General features: G+C 53.1%; 1 protein-coding gene and 2 long non-coding RNA genes across 3 annotated transcripts; 1 reads left to right on the forward strand and 2 right to left on the reverse strand.

Annotated features, from left to right (window-relative positions):
- Nucleotides 1–1133: 1133 nt before the first annotated feature.
- On the reverse strand, nucleotides 1134–2132 carry LOC128626096 (uncharacterized). Its single transcript, XR_008389996.1, has 2 exons — nucleotides 1887–2132; nucleotides 1134–1488 (listed from the first exon to the last, which is right to left on the reverse strand). It is a non-coding gene; the product is annotated as an uncharacterized LOC128626096 (long non-coding RNA).
- Nucleotides 2133–12507: 10375 nt separating this feature from the next.
- Nucleotides 12508–15626, reverse strand: ZNF579 (zinc finger protein 579). Its single transcript, XM_037159831.2, has 2 exons — nucleotides 15533–15626; nucleotides 12508–14597 (listed from the first exon to the last, which is right to left on the reverse strand). Exon 2 carries the CDS (start codon nucleotides 14593–14595, stop codon nucleotides 12916–12918), a length of 1680 nt encoding a protein of 559 aa, XP_037015726.2. The 5' UTR covers nucleotides 14596–14597; nucleotides 15533–15626; the 3' UTR covers nucleotides 12508–12915.
- A 74-nt stretch (nucleotides 15627–15700) lies between these two features.
- LOC128626097 (uncharacterized) lies at nucleotides 15701–18000 on the forward strand. The gene is made up of 2 exons (XR_008390001.1): nucleotides 15701–15762; nucleotides 17080–18000. It is a non-coding gene; the product is annotated as an uncharacterized LOC128626097 (long non-coding RNA).
- Nucleotides 18001–23259: the final 5259 nt, after the last annotated feature.

Below are 23259 nucleotides of genomic sequence, written 5' to 3' on the forward strand. Positions count from 1 at the left end.
CTGGCAGCACTGCAGTGCCTACCCACAGTATTACTCTTAAACACCAACACCTACTATGCATTGTTTATCTCGTTTCCTTGTCCTTGGCACGTGTGGAGTTTTTCTTTCTTTCTTTCTTTCTTTCTTTCTTTCTTTCTTTCTTTCTTTCTTTCTTTCTTTCTTTCTTTCTTTCTTTCTTTCTTTCTTTCTTTCTTTCTTTCTTTCTTTCTTTCTTTCTTTCTTTCCTTCCTTCCTTCCTTCCTTCCTTCCTTCCTTCCTTCCTTCCTTCCTTCCTTCCTTCCTTCCTTCCTTCCTTCCTTTCTCTCTCTCTCTCTCTTTCTTTCTTTTGTTGTTCAAGTACAGTTTTCTGTCTTTTACTCCCATCCCAGCCCACTTCCCAGGTGCTTCCCACCTCCCTCCCATTTCCACCCTGGAGTTTCTTTACATATTGAAGGCAAGACCTTCCAGCAGCAAAAAGCACAAATCCCGCCCTGCCTGGTGTAGCTCAGTGGATTGAGCGCGGGCCTGTGAACCAGAGTATCGCGGTTCGATTCCCAGTCAGGGCACATGCCGGGGTTGCAGGCCAGTTCCCAGCAGGGGACTCACGAGAGGCGGTTAACCACACATTGATATTTCTCTCCCTTTCTCCTTCCCTTACCCTCTCTCGCAAAAATAAATAAATAAAATATTAAAATTGTTTTAAAAAATAATAACACAGGAATAAACCGTGTTTTGCATACTCGCCGCTGTAAACCTACTTTTGCCTCACCCAGTATTTTAGATATTATTCATATATTTTTTGCATTTTTTTCAAATAGATGTAATGAATATGTTATATTCATTGTATCCTGGAAGAGCACCTAAAAGTTTTTAACTCACACATCAAAGACTGTGCACTTTTCAACGTAAACCACCAGGCTCATTCATGCCATCTTTGGGCCAAAAAAAAGGGATAAAAAAAAAAGAAAGAAACAAAAACAGAAAAAGCATGGGGATGTAAAATATATCACAGGGAATATAGTCGACGATATCGCAATAACTACGTATGGCGTCAGGTGGGGGCTTCACTTATCGGGGTGATCGCTTCACAAATTATATAAATATCGAACCACTATGCTATACCCCTGAAACTAATATAATATTGAATGTCAACTGTAATTGGAAAAAATATTTTTGAAACATTTGTGAAACGGGGAAAAAAAAGCGGTAACATTAAATCGATTTCTTTTGTCTGCGAAGATAAAGATTTTCAACGAGCCTATGAGAGTGTGTCCCTCCCATCTTTGCAGGTCAAGTTCTTTTCTCTTTGTCACACCGCGGTGTTTCTTGGTTTATTCACATTTACGTCGAATAAGTGTTGTTAAATCAGATAATAGAAGACAGGTGTAAACTCGGCACCTGGAAGAGAGAGCACTTCACGATGTTACTATTATTAAACAATACTCCTCCGGCAGTTCCGATGGCACAAGCGCACCTGTGCAGGAAGCACGTTTCATCCTCTCCATCTACCTGCGACGGGGGGGCGGGGGGACTGTTACTTTTCAAGGCACAGACAGGCCGCAGGTCCTCCCCACCCCTCAGTGTCTCTGACCAGGTAGCACAGAACGTTGCTGTGACTCCCTGCAGAGCAGACTATTCCAGGCAAACACCCGCCTAAAATATCCCGAATAGTATCATGAGTCCCCACCTGGCCATCACCATCCAGCCGAAGAAAGACAACTTTTTCAAATGTAATCGGAACCCCCCCTCTAAATGCCTTTCCCTCCCAGAAGTCACCCCTGTTCCTAAGGAGGCGTCTGCAATTTTTTAAAAAAGTGCTCTTGCTACATATGCATAAACCGATAACCGCTATAGAGTATCGCCTTGCATGTTGTTAAATGTTGTATAAATAGTATCATGCCTGTGACCTTCTGCAGCTGCCTTTGTCCTCATTAGCGCAGCGCCCGGTTTGTGAGTGTCTTCCGCGTTGCGACATGAAGCTCAAGTTCTCTCCTTTGCAAAGACGTGGACATGCTGTATTTCCCAAGGTCCATCCTTCTGATGACGGGCGGCTTGTGTTTCTCCAACGTGTCGCTCCTCCAAGACGGGGCGCAAAGACTATTCTTACACGTGTTGACTTGCGCTTAAGTGCACGCTCTCTCCGGGGCGCTGGCCTCGCGGTGGAATTCCTGGCTCAGAACAGACCCTGCGTGCGCGCGCGCCTTCCTTGGCCACAGAAGCACAGCGCTGCACAGTGGTTCTACCTGGCCTGGATTTTCTTATTTTTATTTTCTAAGTTCATAGGTCCCTTTTAAGTTCATAGGTCCCCCCCCCTTTTTTTTTTTTTTTAGTTCAGAGGATCCAAAGAAGGCTAGAGGTAGACAGATGCAGAAGCCACTGGCCAGGCGAGGCTGCAGCCCTGTGGACACGTGGCTGGTTCTAATTCAGATGGGAGCATAAAATACACGGGGGATTTCCACAACTTAGCACCAAAAAGAGAATGGCAGCTGCCTCCCTGACAGGGCTCATAGCAATCACGCGATGGCTCGGTGCTTCGGATACACAGTCAATCTCCACATTCTCGGCTTCCCTATTTGCAAACTTGCCTGCCCACGGAAATGTCCGGGTGACCCCCAAATCCGCAGTCACAGCGTGTCGGAAAATTTGAGTCGCTGGCACATGTTCCCAGCCCAGCAGGAACAAGAGGACGCCCTGCCTATTTCCTCCGTCACCCCCCCTGAGCAACTGTCCCTGTGCACGTCGGGGGGTGCCCCTGTGCTGTCCTTTGTGTGGTCTTGTGGTTTGGAGCGGCCCCCAGGACTGAAGCGCTGGGTACGTCCAGTTCTGTGCCCCGCAGAGAAAATCCGGGTGTTGGAGGAGCGTCTTTCGGTCCTGAGTGACAGCGCCCTTGGCCCTGAGTTCCACGTCAGGGAACCAGCAACAGGCGCTAAGTAAGGGGTCTTTGAGCAGAGACACTCAGAGAACAAGGTTGCGTGTTCACCAGTTAGTGAGTATGGAGTGACCAAGGGCTCGCAAGGACCTGACCCCGTGTTGGCCCCGGGGCGGCAGTTCAGCGTCAGTCATTTTGTGTTCTCTGTGACTCTGCAGACCAGAATGACTGTGAACGAGGGGACTCGACCTCACTGAGGGACACCAACAATTCGAGGAGAAGAATGCACTGTGCTGAGTGAATGAGACATACTATCAAAATTATTTTCACCTTGTTACTGGTTTAAATCCTCACCCGAGGTTGAGTATGTGTATATTGATTTCAGAGAGAGAAAGAAACATCGATCAATCAGTTGCTTCCTGAATTCACCCCAAAACAGGGATTGAACCCACGACCTAGGCATGTACCCTGACCAGGAATTGAACCCGCAACCTTTTGGATACCGGATAACGCTCCAACCAACTGAGCCACCTGGCCAGGGCCACCTTGTTACTTTTGGACATTTCAGAGTCACTTCCGGGCCCCACCTTGTCACCTTCTTTAGAACAGGTAACACCCAGCATTCCATTAAAATGGAAACATAGCTGTGGCTGGTGTGGCTCAGTGGATTGAGCACTGGCCCGCGAACCAAAGGGTCGTTGGTTTGATTCCCAGTCAGGGTACATGCCTGGGCTGCAGACCAGGTCCCCAGTAGGGGGCGTGTGAGAAGCAACCACACATTGATGTTTCTCTCCCTCTCTTCCCCTCTCTCTAAAAATAAATAAATAAAGTCTTTGAGAAAAATGGAAACATAACTTGGCAGAGCCAGCATTCCAGGACTGCAGAGCAGACCTTGTTGGATCTTTCTAGAAACCCGGAGACCTGGGCTCAGAATCACTGCATTTTCCAGGTTTCGGATGGACCTGGTGTCTGGTCAAATTCAACACACAGTTCCTGAGGCCTGAGCTGGGACAGAGAGGAGCAGAGAGATTCCGCCCCTGTGGGTGGGTGTTGGGGTGGGAGGAGTCTGGGAGGGGCCATGAACAGGAGCTGGCCATCCCTAGCACGGCGTTACCTACTCTAATGCATGTGACAAAGTGGAACCCAGAGGGGACTCTGGAAAGTCCCTATGGGACAGTGGCAGCGGAGGAAGAGGCCTTGGAGCAGAAGTCACTCATGAGTAGGATTCAAACGAAAATGGACATTAGTCAAATAACTATGGAGCACACCTGCCTACCTCTTCGCTACAATGTATCAGGCAGGTTTGCAGGTTCTGAGGCTACGAGAGAGAGAGAGAGAGAGAGAGAGAGAGAGAGAGAGAGAGAGAGAGAGAGAGAGAGAGAGAGCAGAGCCAGCAGCCCCTCCCCCTCCCAGGCAAACCTCAGACAGAACGCGCCGTGGTGCCTGGGGCTAGAGAGGGTGGGGGGTTCATAAGGGATGAGAAGTTTCTTTCTGGGGTGGTGGAAATGCTCTAAAATTGGCCATAAGGATGGTTGCCCATCTCCAAAAGCCACTGAGTTGTACTCTTTATTTTATTGTTTTTAATTTTTTAATTTAATGATTTAACAGAGGGAGGAACACCATCTTCTTGTCCCACCTTTTCATGCATTCAGTGGTGGCTTCTTGGAGGTGCCCCGACCCGGGATGGAATCTGCAACCTGGCGCATGGGGAGGAGGTGCTAACCAACGGTGCTATTCGGTCGGGACGAGTTTTACCCTTTAAATGGACAAATGGTGTGTTTGTGGGAGTTGTATGTCAATCAAGCTATTAAAACTCCCTGTCCCCAGTGAGAGGGGGGGTGATGGGTTGGATGCCTGGGTCATTTTAACGCAGAGCCCTAACCAACGCCCCCCTCCTCCGCCAACCATTTAACAGAACTATTTTCAGTCATAGCCACAGGATAACCAACAACATCACTTTCTTTTAAAATATTTTATTTATTTATTTTTAGAGAGAGGGGACAGGAGGGAGAAAGAGAAGGAGAGAAGCATCAATGTGTGGTTGCCTCTCGTGCGCCCCCTACTGGGGACCTGGCCTACATCCCAGGCATGTGCCCTGACTGGGAATCAAACCAACGACCCTTTGGTTCACAGGCCAGTGCTCAATCCACTGAGAAACACCAGCCAGGGCAGCATCGCTTTCTTGATTTGCATTTTAGTTCTTTTTTAAAGTAATACATTTTATTTTTTTTTTAGAGCGGTTTTAGGGGCCCAGCAAGATGAAGTGGAAGGCAGAGAGATTTCCTACGCATCCCCTGCCCCCGCCACCCTGACATGCACAGCCCTCCTCAGTATCAACACCCCCACCAGACGCTGCATTTGTTACAATCGATGAGCCCCCACGGGCATGTTCACCCTCAGTGTGGGGACAGTCAGTGGAGGGAGACAAATGTGTAATGACATGTATCTATCTTTACAGCATCAAGCAGAGTGTTTTCACTGCCCTAGAGTCCTCTGTACTCCACCTGCTCATCCCTGTCTCACCCCAACCCCTGGCAACCGCCACCGTGGCAGCTGAAGACCGGCCCCTCCTTCATTAGCTCACGGTTTCTGTGAGTCAGAAGCCCAGGAGGGCGCGCCCGGGGTCTCCACTTGGAGACACTGCGAGGCTCCCATTTCGGGAGAATGGGTGCAGAATGAACAGTGGCCACAGATACCATCCCGTCAAAGGGGATGGAAGCATCCCGGTTGTCTCTCCCTCTCTCTCTCTCTCTCTGCCCCCCTCTCCTGGTGACTTTGGGTGGGTCACTTCCTTCTTTCTGGTTCCATCAACACCCTCCACCCCCAATTTCTCCTTGAGACAAAAGAGCTGACTGGGAGGCGGGCACCTCTTGGGCTCAGGCCCCGGAGAGGTGGGGAAGGGGGCGGAGCTTGGGCAGCAAATATTTATGGAGCTGGGATCGCTGCCAGGCGCAGCTCCGGGCGTGGCAAGATAAGGAGGCTCAAGACTGGGTCTGTGAGGCTGCATTCCAACCCAGGAGGCTGGGAGAAGGGGTGGATAATGCTGCAGGGCCAGGACATGGGAGGGAGGTCGCAGCTCTGTCTGGTGGGATGTCCGCGGGCAGGTGGCCATTCCCTGGGAGCCTCAGAGTCCTTCTCAAAAAGGAGTCAGGCGTGCTCTCCCGCTCAGGAGCCTGCCACGCCTTTCTCCCCGCCCCGCAGGTGTGCATCTCCTGGACTCCAAGGGTCCCCACCTGGATCGCAACCAGGAGAGCAGTGGGGCAGCGGGCAGCTCGTCCTGGGCTAAGCCCCTGGTCCTGTCTCCAAGGCCCCTTTTTCTCTGACTCTCCACGGTGGTTTAATAGCAGCCCCACCGTGGCCCACTTCTGTCGCTGTGACTTTTATTTCTCGGTGAGCGGACAGCGGCCATGACCGGGCTCCCTCTGGTTGCTTCTCCTGTGCTAAGCCCTTGCTTGTTTCACTGTTTAATAAACACACGTCCTCTCAAAAAAAAAAAAAAAAAAAAAAGGAGTCTGTCCCAGCTTCCAATTTGAGCTCAGCTCCCTAGCTCATCTGACTGGGGTCTCAAATTACTCTTCTTCCAGGAAGCCCTCCTTGGTGCCAGGCTGAAGTCCCATCATCTCCGGTCATGCAGTACCCAGAAGCCCCTGCTCCACCTTCAGCTGCTGTTGTCTCTTGGTGGCACCAGGTGAGTGTTAGAAGCAGGCAGACTTTAAGCAAATAAATAACATTGTATCAGATAATGAGATATATTTGTATAAAACAAATAACACTGTATCAAGCAATAATATAGTTATAGGAAATAAATAATGTCATATCAGGCTATCACAGATAGTTATATAAAATTAATAACTTCAGCCCTGGCTGGTGTGGCTCAGAGGACTGAGCTCCGGTCTGTGAACTGAAAGGTTGCCAGTTCGATTCCCAGTCAGGGCACATGCCTTACTTAGTTTCAGGCCAGGTCTCCAGTTGGGGGCAAGTGAGAGGCAACCAGTCTGTGTTTCTCTCCCACACTGAGGCTTCTCTCCCTCTCTTTCTCCCTCCCTTCCCCTCTTTCTAAAAATAAATAAATAAAATCTTTTAGAAAATGTATGAAAATAAATAAATAAATTTGATTAAAAAAAAGAAAATGTACATAGTTTTACATGATTAAAAAATAAAATTAGCCCTGGCTGGTGTAGCTCAGTGGATTGAGCGCAGGCCTGCAAACCAAAGGGTCCCCTGTTCTATTCTTGGTCAGGGCACATGCCTGGGTTGCAGGCCAGTTCCCGGCAGGGGACCCACAAGAGGCAACCATACATTGATATTTCTCATCCTCTCTCCTTCCCCTCCCCTCTAAATATAAATAAATAAAAATATTTCATAAATAATAAAAAATTAATAACATCACATTGCATTAGAACATACTTAGATGAAATTAATAATGTCATACTGGATTGCATATTTACATAAAATAAATAATATTATGTTGAACTAATACATACTTATATGAAATTAATAACCTTGTGTTGGACTATAATATATAATTATATGAAATAACATCGTATCGACCGTAACTCAAAATATAAACTAAATATCCATGAGTCCGTGCAAATACAAATAAGTGGTTGAAGAAATCAGTAAACAGGCAGAAGGAAAAGGGACAGAAGAATTCGAAAAATAGCATCTTCAGGAGACTCCCTCCTCAGGAGATGGAGCTCAGTTCCTCTCCCTTCCACATGGGCTACTTCCGGAGTGGGGCCTGGAAGGGGCGGGGCCTGGAAGGGGCGGGGTCTGGAAGGGGCGGGGCCTGGAAGGGGCGGGGCCCCTTTCCAGTGGAGAAACCTGCAAACCTCACGTCCTTGTCCGCCAGGTGATCAAGGTTAACAAGAGTGGTGATAAATCACGAGGATGCCGTGGGCCCTTGGGAGCAGGTGCTGAGCGGTGTACTTCCCCGGAATAGTCTCGCTCCCCAGGACTCTTCAAAACGGCCGGGGTCACCAAGAACCAAGGCCAGTCTGAGAAGCGACCCCACAGCTGACACTCTGGAGCTGTGTGTTGCAAAGGCTTTGTGGGATCCTGGGCAGGATCCGGGGGCAGAAAACGGACGCTGGGGGGAAATGCGTGAAACCCGAGTGGAGGGTAGCATGTGGTGGGGAGCCGTCTGCCTGTGTTGGTTTCTTGGTTTTGCCACACGGTGCACGTTAACGGGGGGTGGTAACGTTAGGGAGCCTAGGTGGGGGGTTCACCGGAAGTCTGCATTATCATCGGAACTTCTCTGTGAATCCCAACGATTCTAAAAGAAAGAGGTCCCTTAAGATAAAAAGCCAGGTGGCGCCCTGGCTGGTGAGGCTCAGTGGACTGAGTGCTGGCCTGCAAACCAAAGGGTCGCTAGTTCGATTCCCAGTCAGGGCACATACCTGGGTTGCAGGCTAGGTCGCCAGTAGGGGGCGCATGAGAGGCAACCACACATTGATGCTTCTCTCCCTCTCTTTCACCCTTCCTTCCCCTCTGTCTAAAAATAAATAAATGGAATCTTTTAAAAAATACATAAACTTTTATAATGAAATGTGAAAAGGAAAAAGGGGAGTGAAATTCTGCTGGCCCCAGCATGAATCCCTCTGGAACTCTCTCCCCATCTCACCTGGAGCAGAAACCAGACTCCCTGTGAGTCTTTTCAGGTCAGATTCCCATCCCCTTCCACTTCCCTCCTCTTACTCCTTCCTCCCCTCTCACACGTCCTCCAGTCCGATTGGCTTCTCTGATCCCTGCCCACACCGGTCCCATTCCCACCCCAGGACCTTTGCAACAGCTGTGTCCTCCTTGACACATGTCCTGTTCATCTTTCTCCCTGGCACACATCCCCTCCAGAGCTGTGTGATCGATCACTGGCTGCCTGTGCTCCCCTGTCTCCTTCCACCAGAGTGTGGAGCCCCTTTTGGGGAGGGGTCTATGTCTGTTTCATTCACTCCCGGCTGTTCAGCACCTGGACAGCGCCCAGCACACAGTGGGTCCCGAATCAGTATTGGTCCAATCCGTGCCCTGAGTCTGCTCGTCCACCAGAATTTAACCTCGTCTATTTGTCCACCCAGGCTTCTCCCACCTCTATGCAGAGCCCTCTGCACTTAGTAGGTCCTCAATAAAGAGTTTCAGGTTGAGTGAATGAATGAAGAAAGGTAAAAATGCATCTTAGTAAAAGGATTAACAGCTCTGGCTTTGAATCGCACGTCTGCGTCACTTCGGGATAGGCTACTTCCTACCCACGTGACCTCGTACCTGAGTTTCCTCTGGTGAGGTACGCAGACTCCTCATCCGCCGCCAGTGGGGCTGGAAGTGCCACACGCACCCTGAAAAGTTGGACATTTCTTTAACAGTTCGTCACAAGCCTCCCACATAGCCTAGCAATTTCGGTCCTGGGAACTGTCCAGGGAAATGGCATCGCAGGTCTGCAGGAAGACTTAGCGACGCAGGTTCATAGCGGCGCTACTTACCACAGCTGCAGGACGGGCATAACCCAAATGCCCATCGACAGGTGGATGGATAAACAGAATGACGTCCATCCACACAATGCAACATCGGCCATCCACAAAAAAGGAACAAAGTACTGATGCAACTCACAATGTGGGTGGGCCTTAAAGACATTATGCTTGGTGACGGATGCCAGACACGAAAGGCCACATGTAGTGGGGGTACATTTCTATGAAAGTCCAGAAAAGGCAAATCTAGAGAGACAGAGAGTAGCTCAGTGGTTGCCCGAACCCAGGGCTGGGAAAGGGAAGTAACTACGAATGCGCACGAGGTCTTTCAGGGGTGATGAAAGTGTTCTAAAATTGGTCCTGGATGGTGTGACTCAGTGGATTGAGCGCCGGCCTGCAAACCATAGGGTTGCCAGTTCAATTCCCAGTCAGAGCACTTGCCTGGGTTGCAGGTCAGGTCCCCAGTAGGGGGCGCACAAGAGGCAACCACACGCTGATGCTTCTCTCCCTCTCTTTCTTCCTCCCTTCCCCTCTGTCTAAAAATAAATACATAGAATCTTTTTTAAAAAATAAAGAAAAGGAAATGTTCTAAAATTGGGTTGTGGCAATAGTCCCACAATCCTGTAAATTGACTAAAAACCATTGAATTGCACACTTACAGCAAATGTATTTTGTGGTGTGTAAATAAATACCTCAGCGAAGGAATTTAAGGGGAAAAAAAGGAGCCCATAATAATCTCTAGCTGATGGGGAAAGTTACATAAACTAATCCATGCAATCCCCTTAGAAAGAAACACAAGATAAATACTCAGTGTGTTTGCTATTATCATTAACAGATGTGATTGGGATCGCATGTGTAAGACTTCATAATAGTCATCACCGTTGGTTATTTTACCAATTCCTGAGTCTGCTCCACATATCTGAACCCTGGTTTTCTCATCTAAAGTTCTGTATTTTGTTCTAGGGATGTTTCTCCCGGGAGGGGCCGATCCTTAAGTAGACATGGGGGGTGGGGGATGGTGGTGGGCAAACCTGTGGTCAGGGGGATGGTACCTTGGGGCTGGGAGACCAGCATGGGTGCGGGGAGGGACCTAGAAAGGTGGGTTGTATGGCTGGGAGCCGATTACAAGAGTTGTCTCAGCCTGGTGAAGGGTTCAGGGCATGGAGCTGGTCCAGCCTGGGTTCAAATCCCACGCCCGCTGCGTGCTCACTGCAAGATCATGGACAAGCAATTTCCTCTCTGAGGCCGTGATCAGGATGCACGCTAGTTCCCAACGGGGTTCTGAGGACTTCCCGAGGCCCAGGCCTTGCCATCCTGGGACAAGGGCAAGAACAAAGCGATAACGTCCACCCAGGGGTCTGCCACTCTCTCCGGGAAGTAACTGGCTGACCATGAAGGGCTCAGTTCATGGCGGAGACTCCAGGGTAGGAAGAGAGACTTCTTCACTGAAATCCTCCATTCGTCCCTCCTTTAAATGGGGCTATTATTGCATCCCCTCCCTTGGCAGGTTTTGTCCTGCGCATTAGGTTTAAACGGGTGTCTGGCCATGGGAGGTGCTCACTAAATAGGCACCCACATTCCAGCATGGCAATGGGGAGCCCCTGAAGGTTCCTGGGGAGGGAGGTGTGACTTTGATAATGAAACTCTCCCCCAGTGTCTCATCTCCACAGCACCCCAGGCTGTGGGGTCTAGTTTGTGGGAGGCCTGGTTTCGCCTGGCGACCCTCGTTTCTTTGTATCGGTACTTTATGATTTTTCCATCCCCTCCGCCGGTCTGTAGGCCCGGTGAGGGCAGGTGGCCAGCTGGTCTCACTATCATTCTGTCCCCAAGAGCCATCCCTGGGTGGCAGGGAGTAGAGATAATCACACAGGCTAACGGATGGAGCACTCACTACGTGCCGGGCACCCTTCCAAGGGCTCAGCCGAGATGGGGACATGGGGCTCTGTGAAGCTGTCCTCCCCCTGACTCTCAGCCACCATCGGCCCACTTCCCTCCCCTCTCCTGCCGCCTGGTGCTCTCATCACACCGGGGAAAACCTCCTCCCTCCCGAGGCCTGGAAACCAGGGAAGGTCCCGCCCTTTCTCTTGCCTGGCCTCACAGGTGTGGAGACACCCAGGTCATCAGGGCCAGAGAGAGCCATCGGAGGCAGGGTGTCGAAGAAGCAATGAGAAGGGGTTTCAGGAAGATGAGCTTGGACGCAACATTTTCCCCTCCGGCCCTGGGATATGAACACTCGTATAAAAACCAAACAAACAAACAAACAAACCAACAAACCAAAGAAAATACCCAGAGGGTTTATAGAAAATGACACTTTCCGCCCCCAGGGCCTCCCTGTGTCTCCAGCGTACAGAGCCCGCCCAGCGCACGGCCTTTGCCAGACCTGTTCCCCCACCTGGTCCTTCACTCCGGTCAGAAGTCGCCTCACCGCAGCCCCGCCCTCCCCGTCCTGTCCGTCATTACACTGCCCTGCAGCTTCCTCCGGAGCCCTTTTCAATGCCTGAGGTCAATTCTTTATGCTCTCAGGCGGTGCTGTCCGCCACGACAGAACCTTCTAGGTCGACGATGTCCAGCAGAGTGGGCACCAGCCACAAGGGGGCCACTGGGACTGAGGACCTGCACTTGGAATCTCGTTCAACATTGTTTTAAACGTATTGCTTCTAAATGCGAATGGCGGTAGCCCTGTGGGGCTCCTGGCTAAACTGTCTTGGATGGAGGTCTAGAATTCCAGCCCCGCCCTGGCTGGCGTGGCTCAGCTGGTTAGAGCATCCTCCTGCAGGCCCAGGTTGTGGGTTCTATCCCCAGTCAGGGCACTTACGAGAATCAACCAATGAATGCACTGATAAGTGGAGCAACAGATGGGTATTTCTCTCTCTCTCTCTCAAACCAATAAGTAAAAATTAAAAAGAGACTTCCGGTTCCTCTTAGGGGGAGACAGTAGTTTCATGTTCAGCGTCCTCAGAGCTCAGCCCTGGGCCCGGTGTTTGCTGACAGAGTGAACCCGCAGGATTGCAGGGGGGCCTGGGGCTCCCCAAAGTCTCCCGGGCAGGTGATAACGTGTCCTCTCCCACTCCCGTGCATCCTGTGAGACCGAGTTCTGCGTCCCTCCTGCCTTGAACCCAAGCTCAGAGCCTGTCGGACGGATCCTGGCTTATCCGGACCCCTCTGCCAGCTCCCACCTCCACAGAGACCCCCCACTCTCAGGTCACGAACTCACATTTATTCACAGACAGACAAAGGGACAGGGACAGATCTTTGCTCACTGGGGATCCCCCAGGGTCTGGCAGTTCCAAAGAGGTGATGGTGTCCAGTGTGTACAAAGAGGGCAGCCGGCAGGCAGGGGGGGGTCCCCCAGTCTCCGTCCTTCTGGCCAATGTCCCGCCCCTCCTTTTTCCAAGTGGTCCTGCCTCAGACACGGTTGGGTGAGCAGTTCTTAACCAGCATCAGGGGGGACCCGGGGGTGGGCGAAGGGAAGGGGGGCGGTCCAGGCCCCCCTCCTTAGTGTCAGGGCTCAGGGGGCAGGGTGGGCAGGTGGAGGGGGTCCTCTCCTTCAGCTTCTCTCCTCCATATTGCAAACCGGGGGGCCAACGGGAGGGGCGAGGGGGCGTGTGAGGGTCAGGAGGCCAGGCCGTCCAATCCTCGCAGGTGCGCTTTGCTGTCGATCTCGTCTTCCTCCATCTCGAAGGCTGAGTGGTCTTGGCTGTCGAAGCAGGAGGCGCTGAGGAAGACAGGGGGAGCCGGCGGTGACCGGGGTGGGGTCCCGGGGGAGGGCGGCTCTTCCTTGATGTGTGCGACGGGCAGGAGCAGCCCTTCCTCGTCCTGCCCCGCGGGAGGGGGTGGCGGGAGCGGCGGAGGCGACGGCGGGGCCTGGGCCTGGAGCGCCTGCAGCGCGGCCGCCCTCTCCAGCTCCGCACGGTGGCAGCGCTGATGGCGCAGGAGGCTATAGGCGCGCGAGAAGCGACGTGGGCAGTGCGGACAAGGGTGCGGGGCTGGGCCACCCGCGTGCACCTGCGCGTGGCGCGCCAGGTCGGCCAGCCGCTTGAACTCGCGCTGACAGCGCACGCACTGGAAGGGGCGCGCCCCCGAGTGGGTCACCCCGTGCTGCCGCAGGTGCGCCCGGCGCCGGAATCCTTTGCCGCACTCCGGGCACCAGAAGCGAGGTTCTCCGGCAGGAGGGCGGGCCGGGGCCGCATCGTCTCCATTCTGCCCACCTTCTGCCCCCTCCCCACACTCGGCCCCTTCGCCGCCCTCCGGCCCCCTCCCTGAGTTCCGTGCGCCCGAGGCCTTGTCGTCCTTCTTGCCACCCGAGGGCAGCGGGGCCAGCAGGCTGAGCGCGCCGTGCACGCGGCGGTGCTGGCGGAGGTAGGAGGCGAGGCGGAAGGCCAGGCCGCAGTCCGGGCACACGAAGGGGCGGTCGGTGGAGTGGACCAGCCGGTGGCGGGACAGCGACCAGGGCCTGGCGAAGGCCTTGAGGCAGATAGGGCACTGGTGGCGCTTGGGGCGCGGAGGAGGCCCGCCCTCGCCCTCCTGCTCGCCCTCCGGGCGCAGGCACGGGTGCGCCTTCAGCTCGCCCTTGGTGGCAAAGGCCTCGCGGCAGCGGAGGCACAGCAGCGTCCAGTCGGCCTGGAGCAGGACCTGCTTCTCCTCCTGCCGCCCGGCGGCCAGCGCCAGCTCGGCTCTCAGCTCCGCCGCCCCAGCCTCGGCCTCCTGGGTCTCCGGCTCCTGGGGCTCGGCGCTCGTGGGGGCCACTGGCGAGGCGGGCTCCCCCGCGGCCCACGTCTCGGGCCACGCCGTCTCCTCCGGGGCGCTCGCAGCGGCGGTGCTGGGCTGCTCGGCGGCGGCGGCGTCCTGCGGGCCCCAGCTGGGCTCGGCCACCTCCTTGGCCGCCCTATCGATGGCCAGCTCGACCTCGCCGCCCGCGTGCTCCTGGGCCAGGTGGCGGCGCAGCTGGGCGGGCTCCGGGAAGGTGCGAGGGCAGGCGGCGCAGCGCAGCGGGGGCTGGGGCCCGTGGCCGCGCAGGTGGCGGGACAGGTGGGCCGGCCGGCGGAAGGCTTTGGGGCACAGAGGGCAGGCGTGGGGCCGCAGGCCCGAGTGGCTCAGCCAGTGCCGCGAGAGGTAGTAGGGGAAGCGGAAGAGGCGGCCACAGGTGGGGCAGGGCAGGGGCGCCCGAGGGGCTCCAGCAGCCCCCCTGCCCCGGCCTCGGCCTCGACCCCGGCCACGGCCTCGACCCCGGCCACGGCCCCGGCCACGGTGAGGTGGGCTGCCCTGGGCAGGTGGAGGGGGCTGTGGATCCATGCCTGTGAGGAGGAAGGAAAGAGATGGAGAGATTGGGGGGGGAGGGGTGGCAGGGAGAGAAACAGACAGGGAGATAAAAGTGCAGAAGGTCAGATATGCAGCCAGAGGAGGGAGGGACAGAGCGACAGAGACCGGGAGAAGCAGAAGGACAGGGCGGTGAGCCACAGAGCGCAGGACGCCGGGCAGAGGCAGAGGTGAAGAGAAAACAAAGAGGTTTAGACCGAGACCGCGTCAACACGGAGTTCAGAACCACAGCAGGAGGGGTGGGGAGAGACAGACAGACAGACAGACGGCAAGGCAGACATTCAGACAGGAGGGGAAAGAGAGGGAGACAGAGTCAGCCACTGCTATTTGTCCAGGGGCCCTGCTTTGGGAGGGGCTGGGAGCGCGTCCCGGTGCTGGAGGGGCGGGGGTGGGAGTCCGAATCCCGAGACCCGGACTCCGGGTGTGGGTGCCCAGGTGCTGGAGCAGGAAGAGGCCTCCCACCACTCGGACTTGGGTCTGCGCCCAGAGGGGGTTGGGGGCCAGGACTCGTGGGATCGAGGGAGGCGGGGGGCTGGGGACTGGGACCTGGGCTCCTGGAGATGATGGGGTGCAGAACCCAGACCCCCCTGTGTGTGAAGGGTGTGAGTTCCTGGGTCGCAGTGGTGGGGAGGGTGAGGGGAGGGGGCTGGGCTCCTCCGACAAGGGACAGGAGGGCGCTGCGGACCCAGTTGCCCGAATTCTCCGGGGAGGAGGAGGCTGAGGGCCAGGCCCCTGGACCCCCGAGGAAGGCTGCTGGGGGTCACCAGGTCCCCCAGGGGGCCGCTCTCCCCGCTGGGCCCAGCCTGCTGGTCCCAGGCATGGTCTGCAGTTTGGGGGCCTGGGTGGAGGCCGTGCAAGACTCCTGAGCCCAGAGCCTGGACTGGGCCCCAATCGCTGGGCGCCCGGGGCTTACCTCGGCCTCCTCTGCGCCTTTCTTCCTTCCCCGCGGCCGCCGAGTGGACGGTGGTGGCGGGGAGGGAGGGAGGGCCGAGCGTAGCGTGGTGGGAGGGGGGGTGGAGGAGGCTGGGCTCGGTGTCACTGCCTAAGCCTTCCCCCCGGAAACCCGCCTTTCCTCCCAGCCGGGGAGAGGAAAGACCGGCTGGGAAGCCGGAAGCCGGAGGACGAGGGGACCCGGGGGGCGAGGTAGAGGGGCGGCTGCGACTCCGGGGTCCTGTAACGGGAAGAGCTGGGGGCCTGTCCTCGGGGCTCCCAGAGGGAGGTGCGGTTTGGGGACCTGGGAGACTGGATCCAGCTCCTCTCCCCTCGAAACAGACACATATATTCATCCCTTCCTTCAACAAACACACATTTATCAGGTCCTGTCTGTGCCAGGCACTGTGTTGGAGGAGGAGGTGACGGGGGGGGGGGGGGCATGAATGAAGCAATGCCAGAGGCTTCAGGGGAAATACCGACCCTTTGGATAGGAACCTGGTTTCAGCCTTCACTTGGCTACCTGGCAGAGTGCCTCTCCCTTCTCCTAGCCTCAAGCCTCCCACCCCACCCTGCCACCCTCATGATAAGCTCTGCAGATAATCATTCAAGCCTTATTGATCAGCGTTAACTGGTAATCTACTGTCAGCTGACTTGGCATATATTTTGTTACTTATATTCACTTAACCCTAAGCCACTAATATTTACTGAGCACCTACTGTGGGCTGGATCTGTTCTCGGTGCTAGGGGGACAGAGGCTAAGACAGGGGCGCTTGGTCCCCGTCTGCAGGGAGCTGACACAGATCCAGTCACCCTCCTGGAGAATGAACCCAAATGCAGCCAACAACCCACGTTGGGAATACAGAGAACTGGGAAGGCACTAAGCTGACCTCCCATTCAGAGGGTGATCCCTGAGGGCTTCCTGGAGGCAACCACGTTTTAGCGCAAATCTGCAGGATAAAAAAGCCAAGGGTTATTAGCAATGGGGAGAAGGAGCAAATGGAAATCTGCCAACAGGGCCACATCTCAAACACCTAAAGTTCAGTGGAGAAGGCACAGGACACATCAAGCTTCATGCCATCTGTTCCAGGCGAACCACACACTCAACCTGGCTGCAAGAGTGTGTGTGTGTGCATGGGGGGGAGGGCTTGGGAGAGTAAAATTTGGAACAGCCGTAACTAGTGAGCAACTCCAGGAACTTACCCGTCCGATAGGTGAACTCAGACACAGGCAAATCGTTGCCTATGCCAGGATTTAGTCCGTGTGGTGTTGTGAATCCCTGCAAAAGAGCAGAAACTAGCTGCACACCCAACAGTGGGGATTTGGGTTAAAAAAAAAGAAACACGATTGATCCACTCAATCATGGAATGCTATGTGTCCATTAAAAAAAAGATGAGGAAGTCTTGGCACGGTGGCTCAGTCAGTTGGAGCATCATCCTATACACCAAAAGGTTGTGGGTTTGATCCTCAGGCGGGGCTCTTAGGAGAGGCAAACCGATCAATGTTTCTCTGTCTCTCTCTCTCTAAAAGAAAATCAACGAACATAACCTCAGGCGAGGATTACACAAAGAGGGTGAGGAAGCCCTTTGTGCAAACACATGGAAAAGCTCCAAGCGATAATTCAAAGGGAGAAAGAACGGGAGGTGCAGAACAGCCCACAACCTGTTCTCTCTGTGTGAAATCCCAGTGCTGGGTCTGCAAGACCTGGAGGGAGACAGAGGGAACTGGCAACATTGTCTGAAGCCCAGGACAGACTTCCTACACTCTATCCTTTCCCTGCTGTCTCAACTTGAAACCATGTGACTATGTTCCACATTCCACAGCATGAAAGGAACAAGCAATGGAGGGTGATAAAAACAAGAGTAAAGTCACAGCTGACTCTGTATGTGCTTGACAAATACGAGCCCATCTGTTCCTCCCTGTTTTATGTGAATGAAAAGGGGCCACACACTAAACCCAACAAGCTCAGGGGAGGCTTGTGCGACGGCCTTACAAACACGGAGACCTAAAGTGACTGCATAAGGATGGTAGGAAATGAAAAACTTTCTAGTTCGGGCCCATCCGAATGAGCAAGTTCAATGCCTCCAGCAGCTGGAGCTGGGCAGGAGCTTGGATAGCTCTCTTCTGATAGTGATGGGCTGGATGCTGGGATAACATCCTGCCCGGGTACCTCCCCCAGCTCTAGACCTTGGCCTTTAGCTTAGGCCAAGGCAACTGTTTCGGTTGCCTGAAACAAAGGTCAGGTGGAGGAGGAAGATTCAAAGAGAGAGAGGCAACTATGGTGCGGTACTGAGTGTGGCTGCTGAACTTGGAGCTGTGCTTCCTTCTCCCACCTTCCCTTCCCATCTCCGGAACTCTTCCAAGGGCCAAGCTGAACCTCTCCATATGGTAAGAGTTGGAGCAGAAGGGATGGCCAATAAATAGCAGGGGATTCTAAAACAACAACAACAACAGAAAAGAAACTTTCCAACTAAAAGTAGGTCACGGTGGGCAGTCACGTCTTAGGCTAGAATCTTCCCACGGCAAAAGCCAATCTCTACCTTTACTGAGCCTACCGGTTGTCTTTTTGCATTTACGGTAACATGCCTTTGGAATGTCTGATTTCCTTTTGCTGGAAAACACTGGGACCACATCGGGGGAGACCTAAAATCCCCTTGTTACTTCTGCTGTTATCTTGTTCATTGTTGACTGTTTGTTGACTGTTAACTGTCCCCCACCCACCAGGGTAAAAGAAGTATGTGTCAATCATTTTATTTTTTATTCAGTCTCAGAGATTCCCCTGACTGGGCTTTGCTTTCTTCCTCCTCCCTAATCTATCACCAGTGGACTTCCTGCAACCCACTTATGCCTCCTTTTTTTTGTTGTTGTTATAATGTATGAACTAAGGTGCAAAACGGCCATTTTCTGGAGCATTTTCTCAACCTGTTGAGGTTTTGCTTCCTGGCAAGTGTTGCCAGTTTGGCTCAAATAAACTCATAAAAATTCTCACAGGTTTGGATTCTTCTTTTTCTCTTCCTCCTCCTTCTTGATATCCTCACACGAGGACATGCTTATTGATTTTAGAGGGAGGGGGAAGGGAGGGAGAGACAGAAACATGGATCAGTTGCCTGCAGGCACTGACCTGCAACCTAGGCAGGTCCTCTACTGGGAATTGAACCCACTCCCCTTCGGTTTACGGGACAACGCTCCAACCAGCTGAGCCACACCAGCCAGGGCTGGATGCTTCTTACATCGCCACTTATGAGGTGGGCAACGTGACTCTCCCATTTTAGAGACCAGTAAAGTGAGGTACTAACGTTTTCCAAGCAAGTGAGTCTCAGTAAGCCTTTGCATTTCCCAAAGAGATGGGAGAAAGGGTAGTGGCCAGGAGCATGACAGTTAGAAGCTCCCTAATACACATTTCTGAAAAAGGACATATATGGAAAGAATAACACCAAATTCAGAGTAGGGCTTACCTTTGAGACTAGAGAGGCAATCGGATTTTAGAGGGGTAATGAAAGTTGAGGTGTATTTGTAATGTTCTAAAGCTTCGAGTCTGCATATGGGTACGTGTAACGTGTGTGTGTTTTGTTGAGTAAAACACATGTAATGTTAGAGTTACCATTTTAAAGTGTACAATTCAGTGGCGTTCAGTACATTTGTAATGTCGGGTCACTACACCCACTAAGCAGTTGCAGAATCATCACCCCCAAGCAGTCGCTGTCCACTCCCTCCCAATGCCAGCCCCTGGCAACCAGTGATCAGCTTTGTGTCTCTGAAGGTTTGCCAGCCGTGGACATTTCTTATCCGTGGAGTCAGAGACATGGCGTCTTTCACGGCCGGCTTCTTCACTTAGCACAACATTGTCCTCCAGACGCATCCACCCTTGTAGCCTGTGTCAGTAATCCATTCCTTTTTTTTTTAATCGGCTGAACAATACCCCGTTGTTTGGACATTCTGCATTTCATCTCTTCATTGGTTGGTGGACATTTGGGTGTTTTCTACCCTTTGGCCTTTGTGAATAGTCCTGTTGTAACATCCGGGCTTAATGTCTTTTGTTTGGAAGGCCTTTTTTAATTCTCTTGAATATATATACCTGGGAAGTGTGCATGTTATTTTTTATAAATATTTTATTTATTTATCTTTAGAGGGGACGGGAAGGAGAGAGGAAGAGAAATACCAATGTATGGTTGCCTCTTGTGTGCCCCCTGATGAGAACTGGCCTGCAACCCAGGCATGTGCCCTGAACTGGGAATCAAACTGTGATCCTTTGCTTCGCAGGCCTACGCTCAATCCACTGAGCTACACTAGCCAGGGCTCTGCATGTTATTTTATCATGCAAATTTTTAAGGGTTACTTTTTTGTTTGTTTATTTGTTTGTTTGTTTTGAAGCAAATTCAGGAATGGAGGGGATGGGAAAGAAGATGTCAGAGAGAACAGCAAGGTATGCGCGTGCTGGGGGAAACCAGACGCCTCGGATGGGGGCAGCAAAGGCGGCCGCTGATGCAGAGAGGTCAGGGCTGCGCGAGCGACTGTGTCCCGCCTCCTGGTCCAGGATGAAGGCCGGACGCATTCCTGGTGCACTGAGAAGCCATTGACAAGGTCTGAAGCAGGAAAGTCACATGGTCCGATTAGCGTTCTAGGGAAATTCCTGTGGGACCCACGTGGAGGCCCGGCCGGATGCGGGGGAGGTGGAGGCGCCCGCAGGGAGGGGGCGGGGCGCACGTCCAGGTGAGGGAGAAGCCAGCCCTGGCTGGGAACTGGGATCCCCGGCAGGGGGCGGGGCCTAGCGCTGATTGGCTCAGACGTGCCCGGCCGGGTGCCAGTCCCACCGCAACTGCCTTCTCATTGGCTCTCCTTCCCTTGCTGTCCCAACACCTGGAGATCCCGTCGCGTCACTCTGGGCTGGCTACCCTCCCCCGGCTCCCACTGGTTCCCCCGCCCCCTCCTCGCTCGCTCCCCGAAGGGCTCTACTGCTCCTGCCCCTGGGGCCTCCCTCCCCTGATGCGTCTCTCTCTGCTTCCCTCTGCTCCAACCACACTGCCCTGGACAAACTTTCGGGACTCAGGGCCTTTGCACGGGCCGTTCCCCCTGCCTGGAAATGCCCTTCTCCCATATTTCTCGTACTCGCATCGGGCTAAAATAGGCCCCCTGTCACCATCTAGTCCAAGCTCTGCTTTTATTATCAACATTGTACTTATAGCCAACAAGCATTAGGCTACTTCTCACTGTCCACCAACGGCCTACCTCCCCTCCCAATGGAGTATAAACTCCTGGGGGTGGCGGGTGTGTGTGTGTGTGTGTGGAATGTTGCTGGGCCTCCTGACGCCATAGCTTCTCCATGACAACCCTGGCCCTCTTCCAGGTGCTCGACTCTCCTGGTTAAACAGGTATCCGAGTGGGCGGGGCTTGTCCCTGGGGCAGTGCCTGTATCTAAGGGGGCTGGTCTTGTTTCTCCAAGGCAGGTGGGTTTTTGTTTTGTAGTTTTTTAACCCCAAGGGGATGAGTCTCGATCCTGGATCTTGGGTGTTGGTGGCAGAGTGGAGAGGACTCAGGCACTTGACCTGGGTCCTTTTCAAATGTGTCATCATAGACCTCCAGGACATAAAGTCTTCCTTGAAGACCAACCTGGTACTTGATTTCTCTCCCCGCAAATGCGTACATATCCCCTCCTTTAAAATGTTTTTCCTTGTGAAATATATACTACACGTAGATTAAAAAGGTACTGTACAAATGCAGAATTTAACAAATAATTATAAAATGATCACCAGGTTAAGAAATGGAATGTTGGCAGTCATTCCGGAGCCCATAGAAGGTTCCAGCATGTCCCATTCCCAGCTTAACCTGTGCAATCCCACTATACTGAGGTGTTTTTGTTTTTGTTTTTTGTTTTTTTTTGCGGGGGGGGGTGTTTAATGGCTCAGTGCCCACAATGCATCCTAAGCAATACTACAATTTAGTCTTGTTTTTTTAAAAATACTTTATTTATTTATTTTTAGAGAGAGGGGAAGGGAAGGAGAAAGAGAGGGAGAGAAACATCAATGTGTGGTTGCCTCTCTCACATGCCCCCTAGTGGGGACCTGGCCTACAACCCAGGTACGCGCTTTGACTGGGAATCAAATTTGTGACCTTTTGGTTCACAAGTCTGCACCCAATCCACTAAGCTACACCAGCCAGGGCTAGTCTTGCTTGTTTTTAAATGCTACAGAAACGCTTCTGGCTTCTCGTGTCCGGCGTCTTTGTGGCTCTCATTTTTGCAATTATGTTTATCTGTACATATTTAATACACCATCATTTATTTACCCCCTGTATTGTTGCTGATGTCTTACTTAGTCCACTTGGGCAGCTATAACAAAATACTACCAGCTGGGTGGCTTGTAAACAACAGAGGTGTATGGCTCACAGTTCTGGAGGCTGGACGTACAGGGTCAAGGCTCCACCAAGGTCACCTTCTGGTGAAGGCCCCCTTCCTCATTCATGGCTGGTGCCCTCTGGCTGTGTCCTCACTTGGGGCAAAGGGTGAGGGCTCTCTGAGCAGCCAGTTCTATAAGGGCACTAATCCCATTCACAGGGGTTCCACCCTCATGACCTGAGCAACTCCCAGAGGCCCTACCTACAAATACCATCATGTAGGTATTAAGATTTCAACGTGTGAATCTGGGGGATGCAAACCTTCAGACCATAGCAATGGACTTTGTGGCTGGAGTTTGGGGCTGTGCATTTCACTGCTGTTCAGGTTGTGAGATGTGCCTCCTGGGGGCGGGGGGAACATGAGTTTCTTTAGAGTCCATGCCTGGCAGTAGGATTACTGCATCACAGGCCATACACTCCTTCAGCCTTATTATGTCACGGCAACCTCCCAGGCTTCTCCCATCTGAGAAGCTCAGGATGGAACTTTCTTTAAAAAAAGATTTCATTTATTTATTTTCAGAGAGAGGGGAAGGGAGGGAGAAAGAGAGGGAGAGAAACATCGATGTGCAAGAGAAACATGGGTTGGCTGCCTCTTGTATGTGCCCTGACTGGTGACCAAACCAGAAACCTAGGTATGTGCCCTGTCTGGGAATCAAACCTGTGACCTTTCACGTTGCAGGATGACACCCAACCAACTGAGCCACACGGTCAGGGCAGGATGAAACTCTTGATTCCCACTGCCTCTACCCAAGCTTGTCCTCCTCCAGTTTTCTGGTCTTAATGTGTCCGCCCCGCCCGCCCCCCCCCCCACTGCAACCAATTTCTCCTGATCCCTCCCTTTCTATCACACACATGTTCTACCTCCAGAATTCATCTCGGATCCACCCATTTGTCTCTGTCACTCTGGTGCAGACCCCCACACCTCTCTCCTGGCAGACCAAGGTGCTCTTCTGCTGCCTCTGCTCTGTCCCCCTCAAGTTCATCCTCCACTCAGCAACCAGAGGGATCTTTGTAAAGTCACATTCAGTGTCTTGCTCACCCAGGAAGCACAATCACATGCCTACTCGGGGCCACCAGGTTCTGTGGGGTCTCACCCCTCCCTCCTCTAGGTTCAAAACCCTCCTGGGCCCAACCAGGCTCCACCTGGCCTCTCGTTCCTCACCACCCCAGTCTTGGATCAAATACCACCTCCGCAGGAAGCTCATCCAGACCCCCGCACCAAAAGCGGCAGAGAGTTCAGCCACTCCCTTCCCTAGCACCCTACCTCCTTTCCTTCAGAGTGCTCACAACCCTCTGAAATCACCTTTTTTTGTTTATTAC

Source organism: Artibeus jamaicensis, unplaced genomic scaffold (assembly GCF_021234435.1).
Source record: "Artibeus jamaicensis isolate MK-2021 breed Jamaican fruit bat unplaced genomic scaffold, CSHL_Jam_final scaffold_2693, whole genome shotgun sequence".
NCBI lineage: Eukaryota > Metazoa > Chordata > Mammalia > Chiroptera > Phyllostomidae > Artibeus > Artibeus jamaicensis.